At 46.0% G+C, this 27,601-nt stretch overlaps 1 protein-coding gene across 1 annotated transcript in view; it reads right to left on the reverse strand.

Moving 5' to 3' along the window:
• The window catches only part of ADAM19 (ADAM metallopeptidase domain 19), an 86,272-nt gene that overhangs the window by 4,071 nt on the left and 54,600 nt on the right, over positions 1–27,601 (reverse strand). The window contains exons 8-22 of the mRNA XM_043913411.1: positions 26,623–26,694; positions 23,036–23,202; positions 20,993–21,077; positions 20,178–20,317; positions 18,084–18,261; positions 16,174–16,263; positions 13,594–13,789; positions 12,255–12,363; positions 10,827–11,031; positions 9,766–9,843; positions 9,539–9,647; positions 8,320–8,464; positions 7,404–7,488; positions 6,888–7,112; positions 337–489 (exon numbers count right to left, since the gene is read on the reverse strand). Coding sequence (XP_043769346.1) covers positions 337–489; positions 6,888–7,112; positions 7,404–7,488; positions 8,320–8,464; positions 9,539–9,647; positions 9,766–9,843; positions 10,827–11,031; positions 12,255–12,363; positions 13,594–13,789; positions 16,174–16,263; positions 18,084–18,261; positions 20,178–20,317; positions 20,993–21,077; positions 23,036–23,202; positions 26,623–26,694 — 2,037 coding nt within the window. The remainder of the gene's footprint in view (positions 1–336; positions 490–6,887; positions 7,113–7,403; positions 7,489–8,319; positions 8,465–9,538; positions 9,648–9,765; positions 9,844–10,826; positions 11,032–12,254; positions 12,364–13,593; positions 13,790–16,173; positions 16,264–18,083; positions 18,262–20,177; positions 20,318–20,992; positions 21,078–23,035; positions 23,203–26,622; positions 26,695–27,601) is intronic.

Here is a 27,601-nt window from a genome sequence, read left to right on the forward strand (position 1 = left end):
AAAACCTCTTTCAAGATAGGGCATCGGAGACTCAAGAGTGACTTGCTCAGGGCCGCTCAGCTCATTAGCTGCAGAGCTGGTTTGAACCAGAGCTCAGCCTCCTTAACATCAGCTTTCGTGTGAAACTAGAACTCCTCTATCACCAGGGGGTGATACCACCAATTTAAGGGACAGTCATTCAGGCACCAAGAAACGCTAAGCTTTTTGTCCTTGGCTTTTGTTCTGGAAATTCAGCCTTACCCAAGAAGCATGAACTGGTCTGTTTTCTCAACCATATTTTTGCCCCCTGGATCCCTCTGCTCTCAGCTTTAACCTCAGGGGTTTCTGAAGACTCACCTTTGGGGCAGCTGCCACTGGGGTCCGGGTCTGCTGAGGCCCGGAGGGAGGGGGCCATAGGATGGAGGCGCCGCCTGGCCTAGGGAGGTTCTTGCGGCCTGGCACCGGGTTAGCCGGGAGTGCCTTCTGTGGCGGCCGAGGCCTGGAGAGATCCTGTGGAGAAAGCCACAAGCCTCACTCAAAGGCCAGAGGCGCCCGTTCAAGAGAAAACGTCCTCAGTATGTTACAGGCCAAAAGCAGATGAGAAGAGGGATATACCGTTTAAAAAGAATGGTCCCATTTATAAAAACAGATTGTATGTGTACATGTTTACCCGCTCAGGAAAAAAAGCCTTTTTGGAGAGCAAGTTGGCATCTATTAAAATCAGAAATCATGCTCAATTTAGACATGATCATTCTCTGACCTAATACATGATTCCACTTCCTTTTACCCATGTTAGAGAACTACTTGCACAGGGCCACAGAAATGAAACTGCAAGGATGTTCCTCAAAGCACTGTTTGTGACAGCAAAAGAAATTATAAATAATTAAAATTTTCATCAACAAATTACTAAAATTACACAGTGACATATGACACAGCACTTTAAAAGAATGAAGCAGGCTGATAAGTGCTGAGGTGGGAAGATGCCCAAGAGGAATGGCAAGGTGTGGTACAAGCTGCAGGGGAGAGTTGAGAGAAACAAGTCACCCTCCCTCAGCCCCCTGCCAGTGTAAATGCAGAGGGACGGGGGGAAGTCAGAAAGGATGAGGACCAAATTGATAACAGAGGTGAGAGGTTACGAGTGGGCTGTGCATGGTGAGAGGGGTCGTCCAAGTGAACATTCAATTTTTTTTTAACATGACTATTACCTGTGCAAATAAAATTTTTAAAAGAAGAAATCATATTTTCCATATTGGTTGTCTGTGGGTGGCACAATTCTTTCCTTTGTACTTTCACATTACCTTCATGTTTTACTACCTTCTCAATAAGGCCTTCCCTAATGGCCTTATTTAAAATTATAACACCCTGCAAAACACAACCATACACAATCTATGGGGTGCAGCAAAAGCAGTCCTAAGAGAGAGGTTCATAGTGATACAGGCCATTCTCAGAAAACAAGAAAAATCTCAAGCAACCTAGCCCACTACCTAAAGGAATTAGAAAAAGCAGAAACTTGGTTTAAACAAAACTTAAAGTCAGTTTATGGAAGGAAATAATAAAGATCTGAAAGGAAACAAATAACAGAGATTAAAAAACAATAGAAAAAAATCAATAAAACCAACAGCTGGTTTTCTGAGAGGATAAACAAAATCAATAAACCCCTGGTCAGGCTCACCAAGAAGAAAAGACAGAGGACCCAAATAAAACAAGAAATGAAAGAGGAGAAACAATTACAGACACTGCAGAAATACAAAAAATCATAAGAGAAAACTGAACAATTTTATACCAATAAATCAGACAACCTAGAAGAAATGAACAAGTTTATAGAAACATACTGCCGTCCAAAACTGAATCCGGAAGAAATAGATAATTTGAACAGATAATTCATCACTAGAAGTGAGACACAATCTATAATAAAAAACAAACAAACAAAAAAACTCCCTGCTAACAAAAGTCCAGGACCAGTGGCTTTACTGGAGAATTCTACCAAACATACAAAGAAGAACTTACACAAATAATTCTCAAACAACTCCAGAAGATTAAAGAGAAGGGAACACTCCCTAAGTCATTCTATGAAGCCACCATCACTCTGATACCAACACCAGACAAAGATCATCAAAAAAGAAAATTACAGGCCAATATCTTTGATGAATGTAGATGCAAGAGCCCTTAACAAAATATTAACAGACTGAATCCAATACATAAAAAAGATCATACATCACGACCAAACTGAATTCATCCCAGGGTCACAAGAATAGTTCAACATATGCAAATCAATTAATGTGATACACCACACCAAGAAAAGACAAAACCCACATGATTGTCTCAGTGGATGAAGAAAAAGCATTTGATAAAATTCAAGATTCATTCATAACAGAAATTCACCAAAGTGGGTATAGAGGGAACATATCTCAGCATAATAAAAGGTATTTATGACAAACCCACAGCCAACATAATACTTGACATTGAAAAGCTGAAAGCCTTCCCAACTACAATCCCGAAAAAGGATGCCCACCCTCACCACTTCTATTCAACATAGCACTGGAAGTCCTAGCTACAGTCGTCAAGACCAGAAAAAGAAATACAAGGTATCCATTATATGCAGATGACATGATACTACATACAGTAGTACACATACATGATACATACATATAGAAAATTCTAAAGACTCAAACCACTACAGCTGGGATGTTCAGTGGTTAAGACTCTGTGCTTCCTGCAGGAGTGCAGGTTCAATTTCTGGTTGGGGAATGACACGCCCCATGGGGCAGCCAAATTTTTTTAAATAATAAAAGGGAATAGGATTTAAAAACCTGTACCACCCCCTCATTCAGCATTCCCAGACCCCTTTATCCTAATCTACTTTTTCTTTCTTGGTATATATCACTTATCCCATTCCACCACAGTATACTCCCTTATTTTTGATTTTCTCTCTGTGTTCCCCATTAGACCAGAAAGAGGAGCAGGGGTCCTTTTCTGTCTGATTCAGTGATACAGCTCAAGCTTCCTGAACAGGGCCTCGTATACAGCAAGCACTCAACATACATTAGTTGAAAAAAAATAATAAAACTCTGCACTAGTCAGAAAAGTTTAAATAACTATATTTCTTCTGTAATCAAAAAACAAATTTTAAGGGGCAAAGACTGGACCATGCCACCACTCACAGATCCCCAGGCTGGTACGAGAGAGAAGCTGATTCTACAAGCGAGGGTTTCAGGGCCTGCTGACTTGGATGGTTCCCCTTCTTGAGAGGGTCACAAGCGAGCATAAAAATGGCTAAATGGCAAGCATGGGGAGAGGGTGGGAGTAAATCAGAGATTTTCTGCAAGAAGCTTCTCAGTAAGCAGAAAACTGGAAGCAGAAATGAGTAAGAGCAGCAGATTCTTGGGACCAAAAAACCACGCTGTCCTGCTCCATTCCTTCCCCTAAGGACCAAGAGATCCAACACCCTTCCAGGCCAGACAGCTGCCAAACCAGAGCGGCTGCTGGAGGCCAGGACAGAGACATTCTGGCGGAAGCAACAGCTGGGTGCAGATGTCAGGATGCAGTGGGGAATGCTGTGCGTGTGTGTGTGTATGTCCGTGTCCACTAACAGAGGTGATCTGGGCAGGAACCTCGTCAGCATGGCAACACTGGGCCTCCCCGAGCAGGGTCGTGCCACTGGCCACGTACCGGAGGCCTCACCTCCAGTATGTTTTTCTGGGGTAGAAACAGTCCGTGAACTGCTCTGGCCCAATGTTCCCATTCTCAGCAGCAGCACTTGTCAGTCAAGCTGCACAAACCAAACCAGACATCAGGCAGCTGTGCAGGGGGGGATCATCCCCTCCCAACCCTCAGCAGTAACTGTTCCCCAAGTCCTGTCTATTTTCTTTTCTATACACCCCTCATGGGCTTCACCCTGTCAATGCTACCATCACCTCTCCCCTGGACACAGTTTAAACCTTCTAACTGATAATGTCTGTGCACTCAGCCTCATCCCCCTCTGATCAATTGCCACCATAGTGGGCCTTTCATTTTTTAAAACGACTTTTTAATTAAAGTGTAATATACATAAAAAACATGAGTCATAAATATACAACCAAATGAATTATCAGAGTGAACACATTAACATAATCCTCACCCAGGTTTAAAAAAAAAAGGGAAGATTAATAGCCCCAGAAGCATCTCTGGGCCCTCTCTTAGGCACTGTGCCCCTCTCTTCCCTAAATGTAGCCCAAAGTGAGATCCCAAAGCAAATCTGATCACATCACCCACATCCCACCCCTGCCCTGTTCCCACTGAATGCAAATCTGATTTGTAATCCAGGCCCATTGCACAGTCTGGCCTCTCCTGGCTCTCTAGCTTCTTATCATAGTTCCTTGGGCCCCAGGCAAAGGGGCTCTGAAACTCCTTCCATCTGTGGGCTCTCTTCATCACAAAGCTTCCCCACCAGCAGATCCCTGGTCTAAACCTCTCCTGCCCTTCACAACCTGCGAACTCCTGCTCACCCCTCAGGTCTCAGTTCCAATGTCATCTCCTCAGGGAAGCTCTCCCAGATTTTCCAGACTAGATCAAGTCCCCGATAACTCTCTTTGTAAGCAAGCTGAACCTCTCCTTCACAGCACTTACCACTACTGTAACTACACACATACCAGTGTCTTCCCCAGCAGGCTGTGAGCTCCAGGAGGCAGAAATGGCTTCTGCTTTGCTCACCACTGCCAGGTACAAAGTAGAAGTTCACACACATGTGCAGAGAGAGCAGAAGAGGTTAACAAAGCTTGGCCTACCACCTCTCAAGAGGGGTCCATGTCACCAGGCTAGGTGGTGGTGGAGCTGAGACCTGAGAGTGTGGACCCCCCTAGAGCCCAACCAGGACCTGAAACTCCACATGGTGAAGGGTTTGGACTCAGCCCTAGGTGCAAGTCCTGGCTACCCTACTTACAAACCGCCCCATGGCCTGGCCCCTTCAGCCCTGGGAGACAGCCCCCCCAAAGAGAAACCGAGGGCAGCAGAGACTCAGTCCTGGGACAATTCCCAGGAAGGGCGTCTGCCCAGACTGAATCCCTGTAGCCCGCCCTTAGCACTGTTGAGAAATCCCTGTTTGGGCCTGAAGCCATGCTTCGGGTGTGTATTTTGGGGTCCTCTGGTCTCCCCTCATACCCTCGTCTGCGCGTGGTTGCTTTCTTCCCTCTTATTCCCTTTCTCTCTCCTTCTGTGCCCTTCAAAACTCACATGTGGCCACTCTAACCCCAGTGTCTCAGAATGAGAGTGTATTTGGAACATGGCCTTTAAAGAGGTGATTATGTTGAAATGAGGCCATTAGAGTGGGCCCTAATCCAATCTGATTGCCGCCCTTATAAGAGGAAATGTGGACACACGGAGACATTGGGGCGTACACGCACAAAGCAAGCACCACATGAGGACACAGGAGAACGCAGTCACCTGCAAGCCAAGGAGAGTTGCCGCAGAAGAAACCAAACCTGCTGGACTTCCAGCCTCCAGAACTGTCAGGAAATAAGTAGTCTCTGTGGTTTCGGCAACCACCTCCCATCCCCCAGTCTGTGGTGTCTGTTACAGTTGCCCAAGGAGCCTAACACACTCTCCATGTCCTCTTCTCTCCTCCTCTCTCTTTCTTATTGCTTCTTCTCTCCCTGTCAGTCTTTCTTTTCTCTTTCTGTATGGAATTTTCTATCCCACTCCTGCCCCAGATGAGAAAAATGAGAGAGCGGCAGCTTTGCAGGGCTTCCCAGGTGGCACAGGAGTAAAGAATCTGCCTGCCAAATTCAGGAGATGCAGGTTCGATCCCTGAGCTGGGAAGATCCCCCCTGGAGAAGGAAATGGCAACCTGATCCAGAGTTCTTGCCTGGGAAATTCCAAGGATGGAGGAGCCTGGTAGATTACAGTCCACGGGGTCACAGAGTCGAACGTGACTGAGCAAGGGAGCATGCACTGCAGCAGCTTTGCATCATCAGAGAACCAAACCTGTTGCTCCTGGCTCTGCTGAACCATGACACTGCCATGTCCTGGGGACCCCAGGGCCTGGAGCCAACCACAGTCCTTAGGGGCAGGGACAGCCTGGGCCCCCTGGAGTCCTCTGGACCACGCCCAAGAAACAACAGTCCCAGGAGGGAAATGGGCAAGTCCCCTACCCCAGCTGAGGGTAAAACACACAGGTGGTTCCGGAAGGCACCACGCCTGGCCAGCACCCAACATCTGTGTCTGTGCTGTAGGAACTGCTGCCAGAAGGTTCAGCTGGAGCCATCAGAGCACAGACATGCGGGTAAACAGACTGCTGGGCAGGACAGCTCTGCTTCTAAAGAACACCGGTGATGGGGGGTGGCCCAGACCCTGCCCACCCCTCCCAGAGGCCAGGCCCTTTGACCTGGCCCCCAGATGAGCAAGGCATCACCCTACATCCCTCACGAAGACTTCCCGACTGGTACAAGGTACTGATCGGCACAATTTGGTGGAGTAAGTACTATGATGAGAGACATACAGGGACACCAAACTTGGGCCTGGGGGTCACAGAAGGCTTTTTGGAGGAAGCAGCGTTTAACAGGAAATCTAAGAATGAACACAAGATGTTGATGCAAAGGGAAGAAAGTGTATGTGGCAGAGGAAACAGCATTTGCAAAGGCCTAGCGGAGAGTAAAAGACCATGGGGAACTGAAACACTAACTGAACATGCATATTTGGGGTGGAAGATGGGCGCTGGCTTATCACAGAAGAGGCCAACCAGGGAGGAAGTCCTCTGTAGTATATTTCTCATCTCCTCACACTGTGTGTGCCCAATATGGACCAGAATGCAGAAAAGGCAGCCAGCCCAGGACTCAGCAAGCTCTCTCTTCCCTGCCTCCATCATTCCTCATTCCTCGTGGCTGAGGGCTTGACAAACAGTGCTCCTGATGCAGGGTTTCTGAGAAACCACTTACCTGGGAGAGGACGCACTTAGGGGCGGGGGGCACTGGTCGGCTTGGGGGTGGTCCCCTGGATGATTCTTTCCTCTCTACTGATGGTCTGGGCCCTGGGGAGTTTCTAGCAGCCTTGCTGAGGTGTGCTGGCGATGGCGCAGGTGGTGACACGATATGCAGGTAGTCTGGAGGGGGCCGGGGAGGAGGCTGGGAAGGCTTCCGTAGGGTCTCAGGGGTGTTGGTCACCTGTAGGCATAAGACGAGGAATGCCTGAGACACAGGAACCCTTAATGCACTTAAAAACTTGGGGGTGGCCTTGGGTGTCCCACTGGCACAAAGAAAGACCTTGGATTCCAGAGGTCAGATGCAACTTTTAAAGTCATGAGGGGATGGTAGAATCAGCTGACCATCTCTCAGGCCAAGAAAGTGTCGTTTATTACCAATCCCAAGGGGCCCACAAAGGTGCTTAAGGGAAAATCTAGCAGAGTCCTAAGAGAGAAGGTCAAAGTAGCCAAGTTCATGGTGCAAAGCCCTTACCTTTCGCCTGCCCTGGGGCGTCTGCAACTTGAACGTTGGGTTGGCGTGGCCTGTTCCACTGTTCTGAGACACCCTGAAGGGACAACTAGTAACAAGGAAGGAGAAGCACAGGTTGTTCATTGAAGGTCACTGCCTGAGTTCGCTCTGACCCAGGTGTGGCCAGCGAGCAGCTCAGTCTTCCCTGAATCTGCCCTGGTGGAAGTGGGATTGGCCCTCCTGAAGCCCAGCTCCTCAGCATGGAGACAGTGGCCAGTGGAAAACTCCCAAGGAAAGACAGTTGGCCTCATACACGGCAGTGTGCCTCCGTATCTTTTCTTCATCCTTTTAAGACCTTTTCCCCCCAAGAAGACAAGGATGTTACCAGCCATCAACCAATCTCCCTCAGGCATCATTCCAGGAGGACCTGGGATTTAAAATTCTCCTCTGGAAAAAAGTATGATTTATAACAGAGGACTTGGAGACTATACATCTTCAATACCCACAGGAATGGATTACTTAGGGAAAAAATTCCTCTTTGTCTTGAGTTGATGTCTAGCCACCTGTGTGACTGACTTGAGCTAATCAGTTTTCCTCTGTTGCCTCACTTTCTGGGCTTTAAGATGGGGAGGAAATCCATTAGATACAGGATAGGTTTCATTTCATATTTCAGCTTGAATTGGTTGAGGGCATTCTGCTGAGAACGCTTCTGAAGTGATGACCAGGCTCAATCAAGCTTACTTACAACATAAATCAGGTAGTAATGTTTGCCGTGGTCATGGAGTGTAACAGAAGGGGAGAGGGTGACGTGCGCTGGGCATTTGCCTTCCAACTAAATGAGACCCACCACCACCAACTTCTTTTTTTAAAACCAGGCACTGCTTTCAGAAAGCTGTGACCCCCAAGTAGACCTCAAATCCCTCACAGCACCCCATCATACCTGAACTGTTGCCTCAGCTTGGAAGGGAGGGCTAAGGACTTGAGGTAGCCCAGTTTGTTGTTCTGTTTACAGCAGCAGTACATCAGCATCAGGGCCACCAGCACAAAGATGGCTGAAAACACTCCGGCTACCACAGGACCAGCGCCTGCCAGAAACAGAACCCAAGCGGCAGATTTAGAAGCAGTTGGACCTTCAGTAGTGGACTTCAAATAATATGTTCCAGATACTCTTCAGATCCTTGATTTTCATTTACCTTGTATTACTTATTTTAACTTAAAAACTAAAAAAAAAAAAAAAAAAAACAAAACAAACTATAACAAAAAAGCACATAATATGTCCCACTGGGAAGTCACTAATATTATTACTAGCTTCAATAATCAGGTCAACTTGCTTGGCAGAGACTTCACAGTAAAGTTTCTCCAGCTACTTCTGCTTAATTGAAAAGCATTCCTTTTCATATAAGGCAAGGAACTCTATTATTCCAGCTCTATTATTATTTACCATTTGTTTTCTGCCTAAATCATGATTTTCCTGGACACAAACCAACCACAAAACACTGAGACATATAGATTGATCTAAGATTAGAAGTCTCACACATAATCCACAATTTCACATTTGGTTTCACCAAACTCGCCTCAATGTTCTCATAATTATAAATCTAAATGTACAAAATATATATAGACTAGTGACACACTACTTTTAACTGTTTTATATATTGAAGTTTCTTCCTTGAAAGATTTTGCTCAAAAAAAAAATTTTTTTCTTTTGCTATTATTTTTTTTTAAGTTTGGAAACCAAAGAACTAGAATCCCTGAAATACATTTCTGAGTTTCCAGCTCCTCATTTTAAGCTTTGTCCATCAAAGGGCATCTGAGTCACTATAATGTGACCTAGGTTCATGATTAATTTTAAGTGGCTGAGAAGGGGTAGTTGCTACCACTGACCCCCAGATAGAATAGATTATTCAATAACCTGTGGTCTGTCTTAATCTCTCTGTAAGCAGGAACAGGCTCCTCAACAGAAGGGAGACAGACAGAGGAAGAGCAACTGAGCTGGGCCCCACACCAGGCTGGAGCCTGGGCCACTCATCCCACTCAGCCCCTCTTGTTCTCTCATTTATAAAAATCAGGATGACAGTGCTGACTTATTATTCCTCTGCATTACGCCACCCATCCCTCCTCACAAATGTGGGCAGGAGCCACGCAGGCCAGCCACTCACTCTCGGGGGGCATGGGCCCGCTGTCGATGCTGCCCCCTTGGCCCGGCGTGTTGCAGAAGGGTGGGGCCCAGCCCCGGAAGCAGTGGCAGTTCTGGTTGTTGTTGCAGACCTGGAGCAAGGGCAGGGCAGGGAAGAGGTGTCAGCACCCTAGAGAGCTCTGGCCTCCCACAGGGCCTGCCCCCGTGGACATCATCGCAGAGGAGCCCCAGAACCCCCAGCATATGTACCCCATGGCCATTGCACTTCTTCGCACAGCCTTCCATTTCAAAGAACGAGGTGTTCCTGCACTGCCCCTCAAAGCAAATCTGTAATGAGAAGAAAGCAGTCAGTGCAACAGAAGGGACACTGGTTGGCGATCGGGAGACTGAGGTTTTGCATTCAGAACATATGGGACACAAAAAGGCAGCCTGCTTCAGGTTATTATAGTGGAAAAAACAACCTCAAAAGCCAAGGACAGGATGGCAATTAACTAAGTTCTGCTATTTCTCTCGCGATGAGGGAGCAAACAACAAATATTATATTTTAAGAAAATATAATAATATAACGTGTGCATGCTCAGTTGTTACATTGTGTCCGACTCTTTACAACTCCATGGACTGTAGCCCACCAGGCTCGTCTGTCCCTGGGATTCTCCAGGCAAGCATACTGGACTGGGTTGCCATTTCCTTCTCCAGGGGATTTCCCTGACCCATGGATTAAACCCGAGAGTCTCCTGAATCTCCTGGCATTGGCAAGCAGATTATCTACCACTGTGCCACGCCTGGGAAGCCCATATAATAAATATGTGTTATTTCATCCTATATTACTATATATTGGTTATATGTTAATTACTCAATTGTATATTAATATATGCTAATTTAAATATTATACTTAAAGATAATGACCATGGTGACAGCCGTTTACTTTGTGCTAGGTACTACACCGAGTGCTTCAGACGTGTTTTACAACATTATTCTCAAGAGTTTACTCTCAGATAGCCGCTCCAGGCTTTCCAGACTCCTAGTTTAGACCATTTCATAATTCATGTGACAATTAATGATGAGGACAAAAGAGATATAATAGCCAATCCTTCTAAATGGTTTACAGGGATTATCTCATTTAATCCATACAACAATTCTATGCGGTGGGTCTTGCTCTTAATAATATGCTCTATAAAGAATGCAAGCCACAGGGCTAGAGAGGTTGGAGAAGCTGGGATTTGAACCCAGGCATCCTCCAACCAGACTCCCACTTCAACCACTGCCTTCTGCAACCCAGAGGCTGAGTGAGGCTGGAGGAAGGAACTTACGTGATTATGGCCACACTTGGTCCCGGTCATCACCAGGCCAGGGTCCAGCATGTCACCCTCCTCCTCAGGACCTCGGTAGACGTGGGTGCCCCGACATCGGATCTGCCTTCCGTTTATCACAATGACGGTGTCGATGGGCACTGCATTAGACTCCAGGGGCCGGGCCTCGGAACTCTGACACTGGATCTTCCCACACTTGGCATCTCTGAGCCCAGGAGAGTAGGAGGGAAGGAGATGGAATCAGAGACAGAGAAGAGCTGGGATGCCAAAAGCTTTGATCTTTCTTGACTGGGACGGCAGGTTTGTATGGGGGAGAGGCAAAAGGCAATGAGTGTGCTGTAGGGACTTAGCCAGAATTCCTCTGTGTGGTCTTAGACCAAGGACAGGATGCTACATCCTTATTCCCAACCAGATGTAGCCAGAGCGCTGGCCTTGGGAAGTCCTCTTTACCGCAAGAACAACTGCCTGACCTGAGCGACCTAACCCCTTATGCTCTTTGTACCCCATGCACCCAGGTGCTGCAGCCAGAAGCCTGGTGTCATCCCCGACCTCCCTCCTCCGTCCTACATACCAACCCAAGTTCACACCACCATCCTCTCTCACCTAGACACCAGGAAACTGATCTCCCTGCTCCAGTCTTGCCCTACAAGGGCCTAATTTCCAGACTGCTCTTAAGCCAAAGTCCAAACTCCCCTAGCCATGTACTCAAGGTTTCTCATGATCTGGTCCCTGCTTAACTAGCCAGGCTCATTTCTCAGTAGCCGCCCCCCTCCCCACTGCACCCCAACATTATACTTTAACTATGTCAAGTTGCTATCAGTTCTTCCTACCACCAGTTTTTCTTTACTCATTTCTCTGCCTGGGACACTCTCCCAAGTACCAGCACCATGCCTCATCCTGTTCAAATAGATACTTTCTCTAGATCGCAGCTTAAGCATAACTTCCCCTGGGAAACCACCTCAGTCCACTAAGGTGGGTTGGGTGGCTCCCACCATATTTCCTTTTATTATACTATCCTGCTAAGTTCCATATACTCAGCCCAGTATCTGGCACATGGTAAATCCACAATAGATAGTGGATGGGTGTGTAGGTGGATGGATGGTTGAAATGAATGAATGACTGGGCGAATGACAGGCTATTCAGATGAGGGTGTAATTAGTGCCCTGCGGAAATGACCCAAGGGGGCTGATGGGCTGCTCTAGTATAAGGTCCCAAAAGGAAATGTGACCAGCCTTCTAGGAAGCATTGCATCCACACCCTCCCTCTGACTTCCTTAGGGCTGAATGGTGCATTGTCAAAAGGGCCTGGAAGAGATTTACTTAAGGGCCCGCTCTAGGGCCGGCCAAGCTGATGAGTCGGCGGGAGTGACGAAAGAGCAAGACTTGCTTTGTCACCCTCATCTCATGGGGTCTGCCCTATGGTCATCACCTCATGTTGCACTTCTTGTGTTTCCCATTCATGTCCTTCCCACAGTTTCCAAAGGTGTCCCCTGCCACATTCACCTTCTCGAAGCAGAGATCAGGAGCAGGCCAGGCCCCTGGGTGGGCAAGAAACATTTATCAGCACACTAACCAACTTTAGTAGAAGTCAGAAGCCCCCAAAAGACAGAGCTAGCCCTTGGCAAAATCAGGAAGTTAAGGAAGTTTTGTGGAAGGGAATATTCAGCCTTTTCTTTACCCCTATCTGTTATTCCACCCCCACCTTCTCAAGACCTACTCATAAAAAAGGTTTTATATCAGTTCTTTACACTTTATTGAGGTTTTATATCTACAGGAGGTTTGTGTGCTAAGCCTTCGTTCTCATGAAGAAGCCCTGTCTTTTTCAGGTGTTTTTGTTTTTAAATAAAGGTAATACCTGCAGAAGATTTTTAAGAATAAAATATGTCTTTCAGTTTTTTCTGCTTAGTCATTCCAGTTCCTACATCCCTAAAACTTGGAGAAGCAATCAATTAATAGTGTATTTTCTAAAGATAACTTTATCTCTACCTTCTAGATACAATTCTTGTGTATCTTCTAGAGATAATCTATCTAATAAAGAGTGGCAGCATCGTCTATTCACATGATTTTTTTTTTTACTTAGTACATACAGAGCTGTGTCCTTTTATTCAGCTTATGGAGTCCCAATGTATGGGTGCACCAGAATTACCTTAACTGGTAGGATTTATTGAAGGATTTATGGGTTGTTATTGCTCTAACAATGCTGTAATAAATATCCTTGTAAATCTACTTGGCCAAATACAAGGGATGTGTAGGACACATCCCTAAGCAGTAGTTTGAATGGGTCCAATGATAGGTATCCTTAAAATTCTGGTATCTCCAAACTGCTTTCCACTGGGGTTGTACCCATCTGTTTCCCCACATGTATAAAATGGTTTTCTCCACAACCATATTACTATTGTTCTTGTTACAGTACTATCATTCCAACTTATCATATTAATTCTTCAGTCTTCGCCAATATGATACATGAAAAAAAAATCCCATCTCATAGTTGATACTTTGCCCACAGCTCCGTCATCCACCTGTTTTGTTGGATTATTCTTATCCATTCACTCACTGTGAGAATTTAAAGCATCAAGGAACTAGAAAGAACACTGTCTACTGCCTCCTCCTGAAAGTCTACCTTGAGGCAAGGGGATTAAAATAAGGTAATATCTGGAGATGCTCTTTTAGAGCCTGATTTTAAGCAATCTAGAGTGTCTGAAGAGGGAGGCTGGCTAGGAAGCAGTGGGGTGGAAGGAGGGTCGTCCGCTCCCTGGGGAGAGCCTTACCAGGGCCCCATAGCTGCTGGCACTGCTCCTGGTAGGTGAGGCACATGCCGTTGTAGCAGTAGGCCTGGCCGTCCTCGCAAGGGGTGCCGTCCATCTGGTAGAAGTTGGTGGGGCACTGCGGGGACTTGCCCGTGCAGAACTCCGGGAGGTCGCACTGCCGTGCCTGCTCACGGCACAGCGTGCCCGGGGCCAACAGCTGAGCCGAGGAACAAGAAGAGGGGATAAAGTCAATCTCCCACCTATTTATCCTCAGTCCTCCCAGCAAGGGCTCATGAGCATCACTCCCATGGAACAGAATTTCCCATTACCATTATTTCAGAGCACTTTTTACATGACCTCACTAGCTTAAACCACCATAAATCATCTAACACAGAACATCTAACACTTAGTTTCAAGGTGGTTTTACAAATGTTAACTCTACATAGCAGTCTTAAGAATCAGGTAAGAAATAATATTTATGTAACTATTTACAGTTCACTAAGAACTTTAGTAATAACAGCTACTTTATGGAGCTCCTACTTAAATGCCCAGTACAAATAATACTTCATTTAGTCTTCATGACAGTCCTATGTAACATAACATTATCCCTGTTTTACAGATGATGAAATCTCAGGCATGTCTCCAAAGTCTCATGGTTAGTAAGTGGCAGAAGGGCAAAACCCACTAGTATATATGTACAGATACACACACACACAAACTAGCATTCATGCATCTTTGAATTCACAAGCACTCTGGCAATAATACACATTACTGAGTCAAGCTCCAGGCTAAGTATGTTACACATGTTCATCTCATGAGATCCTCACAATACCCATGAGCTAGATGCTGCTATCTGCCCCATTCTGCAGATGAAATGACCTGATCAAATAGCACACCTTGGGCAACTGGTAAAGAGTGAGTTTCTGTTCGTCTTCCAGCCTCCCTGGGTGGGGGGCTGGGCGGTGGGGGTCAGTGTTATTAGCACTCTTCCCATCTTACAGATAAAGAACTCAGGCCTGGATGGCTAATAGGCTGCCCCAAATCACACACAGGGCTGGAAATGAAGATCTCAGACTCCAGGGCTCATCTTTTCCCACACAATTCTCTACAGGGAAACCCTTTCCAAGATCCAAGCTCAAATCCTGGGACTCGGAGACGAGTGCTTTCCACGTTCATTCTCGGGCCTCAGCCTGAGACCTGAGGACCTAACACAGCACAGCCTCTCTGAGGGATGCCAGGTCTGTCTTAAAGTCAAACAGAAGGCGTGGGAGTTCCCCTGAACAGGCAAAGAGAGCTATGTCTGACAACAGCACCCCGCCACACTGCTGGGTGACTCCACACCACCCACGAGGCATCCAAGGAGAGAAGGTGGGAGCAGGCCAGCTGGGCAGCTTGCTGACAGTCTCGGAGCAAGGGTGGCCTTGGATGCATCTCCCCACCCGAGAGCAGGATGGAGGGAAAAAGGACCCACCAACCCTGGAGCCAGTCTGCCTGGGTTCAAATCCCAGCTCCTTAGCCAGCAGACCTCTGTTCATGCACTTTCTCATGGGTGCATGAGGATAATAACCCTCTCGTGGTTATTGCTAGAAGGTCATGCTAGAAAGAATGTTCTAATAAAGCACTTGAACAGTATGGGGAACATAATGAGCCCTGAGCATGTGGTGGGTGGAAGCACAGTCCATGATCCGATCTAAAACCCTGGGACCAGATGGGCACCAGACTTCACAGATTTGAGAAAGCAGACACTACACAGATGTACATACATATGTAAATGTGTATATGTCTCTATATATACATACACATGACATTTGTATATTACATAACCCAGAATCAAGGCCTAGGATTATACCTTATAATCAAACACACTAATGTTTCTGCAATGAAATATACTATTGGCTTTAAGTGTGATTTTTCAAAAAGACTATAATTAGATTTATGTCAATTCAGGTCCAATTTTGCCACCAAATGAGTTAAAAAAATTTTTTTTTTCAGTTTTTAGAACTTCCTGAATTTCCGAATTGTAGATAAGAGATTGTAGACCTATAATAACATTAGTAATAAAAATGGTGTGATCTTCCAATCAATACTAAGAACGTGGGCTCCAGAGTCAGAGAAACCTGGTTCAGCCCTTCCTCACTGTTTAACCCTGGAGAAGTCACTTATACCCTCTGAGCCTCAGTCTCTACATCTTAAGTTGAGGATATTAACATACACCCCATAGGGGTTCTATGAGAACTGAATGAGATGACACATATAAAATTCTCTGCACTGTGCCTGGCACCTAACAAGCAATCCATTAAAGTTAATCAAAACTGTGATGAGGAATATTATGAACACCAAATAAAATCAAGCCTACTCTCTCTGGACATTTTTAAAAAAAATTTCCCACTTTCCAGGAGGCCCACACAGCCTTCTGGGAGATCTGAACTCAGTGAGGTCAAATACAGAAAAAGGCAAACTTTGTTCAAAGGCTCTTTCTGGCTCCATGTTTCTGAAACCTTGACACCACCACTTCCCCAGGACCGAGGCTGAACCCTGACCACCAGCCCCTGCAGAGCCGCGGGCTGTCAGGTCAGAACTCGGGGCGCGGCGGGCCCTTACCTTACAGCGGTCACAGCAGGAGCCGTGCGCACACTCAGCCCCCTCTCTCAGGGTGCAGTTGGCAGCGTTGCAGCAGGGGTTATCGCATTCCTGGGGAGGCAGCGAGAGGGGGTGTGAGACCCTGAGGCAGCAGGGCAGGGAGATGGGAAACAAGGCAGGATGAGGGGCCTGACCCCCATCCTACCTCATGTGTCCCCGGAACTCCAGCTCCCTGGAAAATCTCTACCCAAAACATCACTTATCATTAAGATAGTATGTATATATTGTAGAGAATATACATAAGCAGAATCATCAGTAACACACAACTTAGACACAACTGCATTTTGACACATTTATAAACATATAGTTATTTTACAAAATCACAGTATCCATATCGCTTTTATTTTATTTATTTATTTTTTTGTTATTAATCACTTGGTATTATCTACCATATCGCTTTTAAACTTAACACACTACACCCACTTCTCCTTGTAATCATGGATTCTTCTAAAATGTGATTTTTCGCATAGTACTACATTATAAGGAAATGTCATGATTTGTTTTTCTCATCCCCAATCCAACATCCAGAGACTGTGTCTTCCTGGAATCCAGGCAGACCTGTGTTCCTTCCCTTCTAGCGCACCAGGTGTCTTCCCACCCCCAGGCACAGTTCTCCCACTAGCTAAAGGGTGACTTCCCTCCTTGTGCCCCTCGCTAACTCCTACCTCAGCCTTCGAGTGTAAGGTCAGAGTCACACCCCCGCCTGAGTAGGGCAGCTCCCCTCACATTACATACACTCCTAGCATCATGCTGTTGGCTCTCCTAGTATTTACAACAGTTGTATTTATACATTTTTGCAGCTATTTGGTCAATATATGCTTCTGGCTTTGGACTATATACTCCTAAAGGACAGGAACCACGTCTACTTATTTCTACCTATTTATTTTCCTATCCCGTGCACATGACCTAGTATCACATACTCATCTGTTGAAGGAGAAACTGCTCTGAATATAAGCCACTGGCCAAGATCAGTCATAGGCTGCCCCTCAACCTCACTGGGCCCTCCATGATAATACAACTCTCTCCTTTCTGAAGGGTCTGGGCTGATCTCTCTGAACTCATGCTGGTGCAGGTGGGAAGCCTTTAAATGGTTCTTATTTTATTAAAGTTATATGCTGGCATTTTCAAAAAGTCAAACCATAGAGAAGATTAAAAAAGCAAACAGCTTTTCCCACATAGACAGACCCTCAATCTCATCCCCACAGTTTATTCTAAATGCATATACTGACACATTCTCCCAAACTGTTCTATATGTTAGCGTTCATATTTTCATGCTTCATAAAATAGATATGAAACTATCCAGTTCTGCTTTTTGCAGAACTGCTAGCATCTGTTAGAAGTGACAGAGTTATGATATGCCCACTATTATTCATCCTGAAGATCAGAAGGAAGGAAAGGGCTTGTACACCACCAGTTCTGCTCCTTCTTCCTCCTAGAAGCCCCTTTCAGACTTGACAGGACTTCCTATATCCCCTTTCAATCATTTCTTCTACAGGTCAAAGAGCATGAGCTTGTTATTTTAAGTATCCTCGTAATGCCTAGCTTCAAGTTCACGTATCTGGCTACGGACAGCAAGGAAGCCATCTGTAGCTCCACTGGCCAAGACTGTGGTTTCTGGGTAGACCAGATGCTCACAAGGAGAACTCCCCTGCATTTTAGACACAGATACTGTCAACCTGAAACTGGGAGAGTCTACATAAATGGTTCGTATTTAAGGCTTACTCCCCACATGTTATTTGTGATGGGGTCTTTGACTGCCACGTGTATGTAGGAAATGCCTATGACTAATTTTCAAATGCATGCTCTTTAACCTTGAGATCTGAAGTCAATGTAAATTCTTCCCCTCCCACTAACACGGCACGACACCTTACCTCCTCCTCCCCACAGTCACACTCTTCCCCATCTTCCAGGTACCCATTTCCGCATCTCCGGCCTCCATACAGCGTCCTGGTGTCTGGCATGTTGGAGAGACACATCCCCCCGCCTGACTGCAGATACCTGTCCAGCTCCCTCCTGTTGCATCTGTTGAACACTCTGGGAAAGGGGTGCCTGGGAGGAGAGCCAGGGTGGAATCAGCTAGGGGTCTGAGCATCAAGCTGCCAGAATTTCATCAATCCTGCTGCCCATGAAGCTGATTCCAGCTGCATTCAGACCCTCCACAGGCCCATGCACATACATTCTGCCCCCTGAGAACATCACCTCTACATTAACTTTCTATGAACTAAGAAATATTAACCACCCCATAATGTTTTTTTTCCCCCTCTCTCTCCATGGAGGATTTATTTGAGAATCCGAAGCAACGATTTCAGCCCTTTCCATGAAGGAGTTGCAATAAATAAAGGATAACTAGTATGTTACAATAGGTCTCTTGAGCCTTAGAGCGAAATAAAATTCCAGCCAACCCAAACTTTTCCTGAAGCTGATATTAGATGGAGATTTTCTTAGAACAGAAGACCAGGCCAAAAAAGGCCAAGTTTATGGGTTTAATTTCTTTGTTGGGCCAGTGATCTGATCTCTGCTCTAACGATGCAGGCAGCACTCCAAACTCAACTGCCCAACTCACAAACACATGGTCTGTATTGCAAGAGTGTGAAAGGCCCTGCATCCCGCTATTGGGGAAAAGAATCAAGTCATGCACTCCTTGGTGACAGGTGGGTACCATAATCTGGGTGTACAGAGGAAGAGTTATCCTGATCTCAATTACCTAAACCAAGTAAAGGTTAGACACTGGAGGGTTTCTTTCAGTTGTCAGGAATGTCACAAAAAGCTTGTCACTAAAAATTGTTAAATTACTAAAATGTCTGAACAGTTTAAAACAAATTATAGCAATTAACATAACTCTTTCAACCACCTGTCTACAAATAAGAATTTTAGATTGAGAGAGAAAGAGGTGGACTTAACAGCAAGCTTGAACCCTGTTCAAACAGCAGGGATCTGAGCATGAACCATGGAGCTGTCTCCTGCATATCAACATCATCCTTTGTGTGACACTTTCTCCACAAAGTGAGAAGACACTGGAACACCAAGCAAGCTGCATCTCCTCTCAGAGACACAGCAACACCACTCCCTGAGCAGCATGAGCAGGTTCTGCCGTAGGAAGAACACAAGCTCCCACCATGACGCCTTCTGAAGAGTGACTTGGGTCCCTGAAGAACCCGGTGCTCTCTGCTATGTGAGTCCAGACACTGGCTAAGTCCTCTGAAGCAACTTCAGAGTTCTCTTTCAAAGGCTCTGGTTTAAAGAGCCCTCAGGACTACAATGAGATGGAGCTGCCTTGTCCCTGTTCTTTGTGGTAAACGCAGCCTGCAAAACCCCTGAGGAGTCACCGTGGGGTGTGGGGTTGCTTGCCTTCCTTCTTCTTATTCTGGAGGCGATATCAGCGCTTCCAGTCAGGCCTAGGCGTGACAGCCCTGATCACACTTCCTTCACATGAAGGGATGAAGGGTTGTGGCTGTTAAAAATGGGTTCTCAGCAAAAATTCGTGAAGTGGAAAAGACACATGTGGTCAGACCAATTTTACAGCTGAAGACCCCGGAGGCAGAAATTAAGTGAATCTCAGGTTTCATCAGCTTCCCTGGTGGCTTAGTGGTAAAGAATCTGCCTGTCAATGCAGGAGATGCAGGTTCCATCCCAAGGTTGAGAAGACCCCCCTGGAGAAGGAAATGGCAACCCACTCCAGAATTCTTGCCTGGGAAATCCCAGGGACAGAGAAGACTGGTGGACTACAGTCCATGGGGTTACAAAGAGTTGGACTAAACAATAACAACAGGTTCTACCACACCAAAGTTTCTGCTAGAAGCCTGTGCTGCTTCCACCATTTGTTTTCTTGGTCTTCTTCCCCTTCTCTCTTCACGGCCCACATCAGAAGTATAACAGAGGCTCCCTGGGCCAGGAGCAACACTTGGGCTGCACTGGCCTCTCGCGCTCTGCCCTCCTCCCCATCCTCAGCTTCCCGCCTGACTCACCCGGTGGCAGCAGCCATGATGCACCCACCGTCAGCTGCGCTGGCTGAGCAGCAATCCGCGGAATCGTGGCTCATGCCGAAGTTGTGACCCATCTCGTGGGCCATGGTGGCGGCCACGCCGATGGCATTCTCAGAGTGGTCCTGCTCGGGGAGAGCATTCAGGTCAAAGACAGCTCCCCTCTGCAGCCCTGCCTTTTCCTTAGCCAAGCTCTCTCCACTGATAATATAATTGCTGGGCATAAACGCTCAGGGACTAAAGTCCATGATCTTAAGCACCCTGCAGCATCTGTCAGTAAGCACAGGTGGACAGAGAGGGTGGCAAAATAAATGCACAGCAGCCTCCTTGCTGTCCACTTCACCGGTCAGAAATGAATAGCCCAAACATTCTCAAAAACTCAGAGAGAACTTCAAAAGAAGGCAATAATTTCCTAACTGTGACTTTGAGACAGGCTCTTGCTCCATAAAGATATACAGAACAACCCGAGACTTGTAATAGAAGCATTTTTAATCTCTGTATCTTATAATTCATCAGCCCTGGTCTGGACCATATAAGAGATATAGTGATGTATGATTCATGTAATTGCTTCAGGGTTCTCCTGAGTTTGAGAATTGGGGATAAATGACAATTAATGAAAATCCATCCCTTAGTAACTACATCTCTTAGAACTTAATACTTTCATTTAAAAAAACTTCTCTTCTTTATGTCCAACCATTTTTCCTGTAATACTTCACACACAATTATTTTGAGAAGATGACCTCCTATTATGTAAGGCAGTTTTCCGCTTTCTGCAGCATTAATAATGGCTTGAGGCTCACCATGTTGACACCTCCAGACTGGTACACGGAGCACATGGCCATGAGGGGGGCCAGGCCGATGGTGGTGCCATGAAAGGACATGCCCCTGCGGGAAGGAAGGAGAGAAGGTGACTAGGGTAGGGGCTGAGGGGGCTGCTCCCATGTGCCCAGAAGCCATCATGGCCTTCCTTGGCCCTGCTGACATTCCCAGATCATTCCCAAGGGGAGAGGTCCTGCTACTCTAAGCCAATGCGACAATTCCCAGGTCACCACACCTCTCAATTCCTCTCACCTACTCTCTCACCGCTCTAGACAAACAGAAAAGAAAGCAAAAGGTCACTTCTTCCCACAGTATGGCCATAATCCCATCCCCTGGAAGGAAATGGGCAGGGCTTGCAAAGCTGCATCCCATTCCTGCTACAGAGGAAAAGGTCAGAGGGTAGAGATGACGGAAGGGTGGCACAGGTTCTGCTGCTGAAGTGAATCATGCCCACTTCCGCCAGCTGCCAAGGTCCCCCGCCATATCCCTGGCTCTGTGGTATGTGTACGGTGGGGGGGCGGGCGGTCAGGGCAGCAGCTGTGGGCGTTGATGTTTCACTCTTGAATCACTCTGGGGCCAAGGAAACAGATGTGTCCCATCGGGACAGAGTGCAGCTGGGTGCGAGGATGAGCTGTTTCTGCCTTTGTTTTGCGGCTGTGACCCTAATCTGCCAATAGCCAACTACATTCCCCTAGTTTAATACACTCTTTTCTCAGCTGTCTGCATCCAGCACAGGGGCAAAGGAATGAATAAAATACTGGTGTTTTCGTGCATGCCACAAACCATGAAATTTATTTAAAGGATCTACATGGAAATTCATTACATAACGCTTTCATATCTCTGTGTTTGGCTTCTTATATAGTCCATTATAACTTAGAGAGCCAAGACTATCTTATTTATTTTGGGATCATGAGAACTTAGTTTAGAATCAGACACATAGTGGGTGCTTAACACATGTTTGCTGAATTCAATGCAGATTTATCTTTAGAGAAATAATCTGCAAAAAATAAAAATAAAAAAATACATGCAAATCTCTAGGAAGCCCTATTGGTTGTCTGATAAACTCAGACATGGCACTGAGGAAGTTATACTGGAAACTGGATTCAAGGTCTTGCCCAAAGCAGGACACCAGATTTTCAAAGATCAGGCCAAAGCTTTGGTAATCAAAGACTCTTCCCAGGTAAGTGTGTCATCATGAAGCAAGAACTCAGCAGAGCTATTTCCTCAGTCTCTTTTAAAGCGTAAACAAAGGTTTAAATGATTGTTGTTTCAGAGATATTTAGGGAACAGGAAAAAAAAATGGCTTTATTATGTATGTGCTTTTTGTTATAACTTCCTCAGAATACCTTTGGAAGTCAGCACTAATAAATACCAGATTGTCATCATGGGGGACTGTCACGGGCTGCCATGACCCCATCAGTTTCTGTCCTTTTCTCTCTGGGATTGAACAAACTCCAACACAGCCACCGTCTCCTACCCGCCCCCCCCACCCCCCACAATGTCTCCCTCCTCTCAAACACACTATTCCTGCAACATCTGCCACTTGACTACCTCGCAGTTGGCCCTGAGACCCTGGGAATGACATGAAGGACAAGCCGAGGAGGCCCCTCTCCTGGGCCTGCATGGGGAGATTAACTCCTACACTAGAACAAAATGCCATGAAGATCAGGGTGAGCCCCTTAGAAAGTCTGTTTCAAAGCAGCCATGACAGTCAGTCAGTCACTTTCCAAATACACACCCAGTTGATTCAGAGACTCAACTCAATATGTCTAAGGCACTAATTTTCTAATTTGGGCTGTAAACACTTCTTGGAATTGTTATGACTCGGGCTTTTTAATATTTTCCTGAATATACTGGGCACAGAGCACATGCCTGAGGAATATTTGGTTACTGGAACGCAAAGTCAGCATAGCTTAGTACAGCCAACTGTCAACACTGGGGAGAAAGGACAGACAGCACACGCCCTGGGGGCAGGGGCTTTGCAGCCAAGGGCAAGGGTAACACAAGCGGGAAAGGCTACTTACGTGATTAACTGCGCATTGTCATGGTTCTTCCGGGTGAGCAGTTTGCGCCTCCAGCTCAGAAATGACCAGAGGGTAGAGTACGGGTTCTCTGAAACTTCACACATGTTCCCATGAGTCCACACTTCCAAGCCCACGAGGGCAATCCGGATATTCAAGGATCGGTAAAACTGAAAACACACATGGAAAGTCACAGCATCATCTGTCGGCACCACCTTCCTAGTCCAAGTGCTCGGAGCTCAGGTTCCAGATTTCTCTTCTCTACCTGCCTCCAGGGGAGGAGGGAACAGGTGTTGCTCTTCAGATTTCTGAGAAGGGGGACAGCCTGAGAGAGGCACAACGTCCTGAGAACGGCTCTGCCTCTGGTAGCCGAACTGGGGTGACTCAGCTTAGAGAAACGAAGACTGAGACAGGACACAGAGTTGCTTTCAGACATGCACAGGGCTCTTAGTGGAGAAAGGACCAGCACTATTACACATGAGCCTAAAGTGGGGCTCAGTTAACAGGTAAAACAGACAGGCAGACACATTTCATTTCGAAATAGGAAAAAACTTTCAAAGCTGGTCAAGAGCTAAGCCTCACTGTCATCTGTAACAAGTACCCTTGGCTCATGTGTCTGGTACAATCACCTCACCCAATTCCTTTCATGGCCCTTATTTTTATATATGTCTAAAAAGTTCTCTTGTATATGAATATTTAAAACAACTTTATTAAGGTATAATTTATACATCATAAACCCACCCATTTTAATGGTAATATTTTTAGTAAATTTACCAAGTTGTAAAGTGATCACCATAATCCAATTTTAGAGTATTTTCATCATACAAACAAGAAACCTTATGTCCATTTACTATCATTGCCCATTTTCACGCCTAGACTGGGGTAATAACTAATCTACTTTCTATCTCCACAGATTTGCCTTTTCTGGATATAGTCCATAAATGGAATTATATAATACATGGTCCTGTGTGTCTTCTTTCATTTAGCATGTTCTGAGTCTCATCCATCTTGCTGTCTATATCATTCTGCCACTTCTTTTTTATTGCTGACCAGTATCCCATGCCGTGGATATACCAAATTGTATATGACTTTACTGAAAGATGTCTCCCACTCATTTTGGAAGTAAATGGGTATAAATGATAATATACACATAGATGTGCTTACTCTTGAAATTTCCTTCCCCATCACTGGAAGTTCTCAGGTTTTGTAAAGGATACCACAAACAGGTTGTAAGCATGAGGCTGTAAACGTTCCAGATAATCCTCATGATTTTATGCAATCCAGAGATCCTGAAATTCTATAAATGAGACCTGACTCTTGGGCTCCTTAAGGCTAGAGCTACATCTAATCTTTATTACACGCTATCTTTCATCTCACACACACATAGCAGGAAGAAGGTTTTCTTTAAAGCTAAGTACTGGAAGGAGTAGATACCAGAAATTCCCTGACTGGTTAAGCCCTAGAGAATACTGAGGCAGCAACTGAAAAAAAAAGTCATCATGGGACTTTCCTGGTAGCTCAGTGGTTAATGCAAGGGGGCACAGGTTCAATCCCTGGTCAGCAAACTAAGATGCGGCATGCCTCATGCTTTGGCCTAAAAGAAAAAGTCATCACAGGTAAACCTAGGTCATGTAAGCAGGAGATGTCATCTCAATCCAAAAGTGGCAGGTACAGCCCCTGGTAAAAATAACAATCGTAGCACCAATGTTTATCAAGCACTTTCTACATATTAAGGACTGAGGCTTAGAGAAGTTCAGTAATTTGCTGAATTCTAGGCAGGAAGCTGGCAGAGTTGGGATGAAGACTTGAATTATTAGACCTCAGTGTCTACTCATGACCCTACACTGAAGTGCTGCCCTATTTACCCATCCAGAGAATCAACTTGCCCCCAGGAAATTGTGGTGTAAATGGTCTCCAGATTCAGCAAAATATCAGTTGATTTCAATGGAAATTGTGATTTTCCTGTTTTGTGCCAGGTCAATCATTCCAGAAAATGAAGGGTTTGGATTCCAATTCAAATTTGCTTCACTAGGGAGCTTCTCGAGGACTTGACTTGGCTTTTTCATAGGGAAGGAAAAACATTTTAGACTGGGTTCATGATTCGGCAAATGAGTGCAGTGCATTCCAGTTTTAGTCCCGTAACAGTTCAGTTCAAGGAGCTCGGTCAGCAAGCCTGAGAGAAATGGGCTTGCCTGCCCTCACCCCAGCCAGGGGTGACCAACCTCAGCTGCAGATGAGAGAACCAAGTCTGCTTCACAAAATAAACCAGCAGGCAAGGTTGGGGACTTCCAGCAAGGATGGGGCTGGCTAGTGCCTCTCTTCTTCCACTTTTCACCAGCACCCCCGATTCTAACACCCAGGCCAGCTGCAGAGCCCACAAAGGAGACCCAGCCAAGTCTCCCACCTGCAGCGTCTCCAGAACAATAGACGTCACGTGGGTGATAACAGGGTCTACCCCAGGGAAACAAGCTTTTCTTATTTTCCCAGATGCTGAGTGTTTGGGTTGTGGGATCATTTCGATGTTATTGTTGAGAAGTTGAAGGCTAGAGAGAGGACTGGACTGGGTCCCTGGAGTCCTCCCTTCCAGGAAATGCCAATGTTTGTGTTTAACTTTCACCTGTCAATGACCAGCACTTCCAGAGTCATCTAAAGCAAAAATAGAGGGCATAGACCCTCCCATCCAATGACTCCAGAACACTACCAAATTTGCTTGTAAATCCCTGAAAATATTGAAGTTCTCTTCCTTATCCTCCAACATTAAAAAAAAAATGATTCCCCCTTCAGACTTGGGATCCATGAATCCCTAGCAGACCAAGAGTTAAGCTTCAGACATTTTCTGAGTGCCCTGAGACTGTATAATAAATGTGATCAGATTCTCACAGACACCTGTAATACCAAATGATTAAAATCTACTTCTTAAAACTATTTACTACTTGCCTATCAAGATGTCACTGTCATTCTAGGTTACCTCTTCTACTTTGTTCTGCATTCTTTCATATAAACAAAATATTTCCAAGTCCCAGACCAGCCTATTCTAGTCAAATTAAAGAATCTGGGTATTTCCTAAGAGCACATTTTAAAAGAGCCTGACCTAGGAAAGTTAACCCTCTGCTCAGCCTTTCTAAGAGACAAAACCAACTAATTTTAGAACAGTTTAACAGGCGGAGATGATACAGATTGACCCCAAGCAATCTACTCCTCAACTTTTAAGGCAGGGATGAGGGTGAGGGTATCAGAGGACAGTGCTCTGGGTCCTTAGCCCTGCTTCAGCTTTGAGGAGTCTATTTTCCTGGGACTTTTATATTAGACACTGGAAAAAGGAGTCCACTGAAAAAACACAAATAATTGAAATAGGTTTAAATCAACCATATTTTGTAAATTAAAAAACAAAACCACAACCCAAACAAGACAAGTTACTTGGCGAGGTCCATGCAGCTGAAGACTTGTCGTGAGCACCGAGCCCCTGCAGCATTGCTACTGCCTCCTGGAAGCTGCCAGGGCAGCCGCTCCAGGAAGAGGCAGGCCAGCTCCTACTGGGCAGCTCCGCTAAGGTGCTGGCACCTTTCCCACAAGTACACACCTGGTCTCACCTTATCAACGTAATTGGCGATCTCCATAAGCTTGTGTTTGGTGGCATCTTGGTCCCGTCCATTCTTCTGAAACTAAATGGGACAAGCAGAACTAGGTGAGAACCCAGAATCCTTCCCAGGATCCCTCGTGTGTCCCATTGCTTGTCTGTGAATTCCTTCATTTTCTCCCATCTTCTGTGAGCAGTCATTTCCTTTGGACTATCTCCCTGACACACACATGTCAGCTCAGCGAAGGCAGAACCTGAGTCACATCCATCCTGGTATCTCCAGCTAACAGTTCAGGGCCGGGCATACAGTAGGCATGCAGTAGCTGTGTAGTGAACTGAACTGTCTTCCTCCAGCCTGTGAGGTCGACCCTGTTCTCCTGTCCCCCTAACTACAAGGCCTTCTGCAAACTCCCACTGGGGCTTAGAGGAGGGACCAATCCAGTTCTTTGCCACAATCATCACCCCAGCATGGAGCCCCCATCACACGGATCACCCAAGGACTCCATGCAGGTGATCAGTCAACATGGTCAAACTGTTACTGAAAACCCACAGTGTGCGAGGCACTGCACTTGGTGGGACACAAAGTGTGAGGTCCTGGCCCTAACCTTGAAGGAGCTTCAGTTAGAACACAGAGGGGATCAGAAATAACAATGAAGGCAGATTTTGTATTTAAGGAGTATGAGATCGAAACAGGCTGAGAACACCTGCACAGAAAGAACTGCAATAAGAGGCCACATGAATGACACAAAATGAGTGCTAGCAATGAGGATCTAAGACCCTGGCAAACAGGCTTCAACCGGCACATCACTCAGAGATCAACTGGAAGTGCCTTCCACAGTGAGAAGGATTCTGAGACTGCAAGGGGCTCAGCAGGAAAGAGTGCTGTGTTCGATCAGAAAAAAGTCTGCCACGGGTACCAGGAGGAGCACATTTCCATAGGTAGCCTCACATTCATCATGCCTGCTTCAAAAGGATAGATCATGTTCAGCTGC

This window comes from Cervus elaphus, chromosome 9 (genome assembly GCF_910594005.1).
Source record: "Cervus elaphus chromosome 9, mCerEla1.1, whole genome shotgun sequence".
Lineage (NCBI taxonomy): Eukaryota > Metazoa > Chordata > Mammalia > Artiodactyla > Cervidae > Cervus > Cervus elaphus.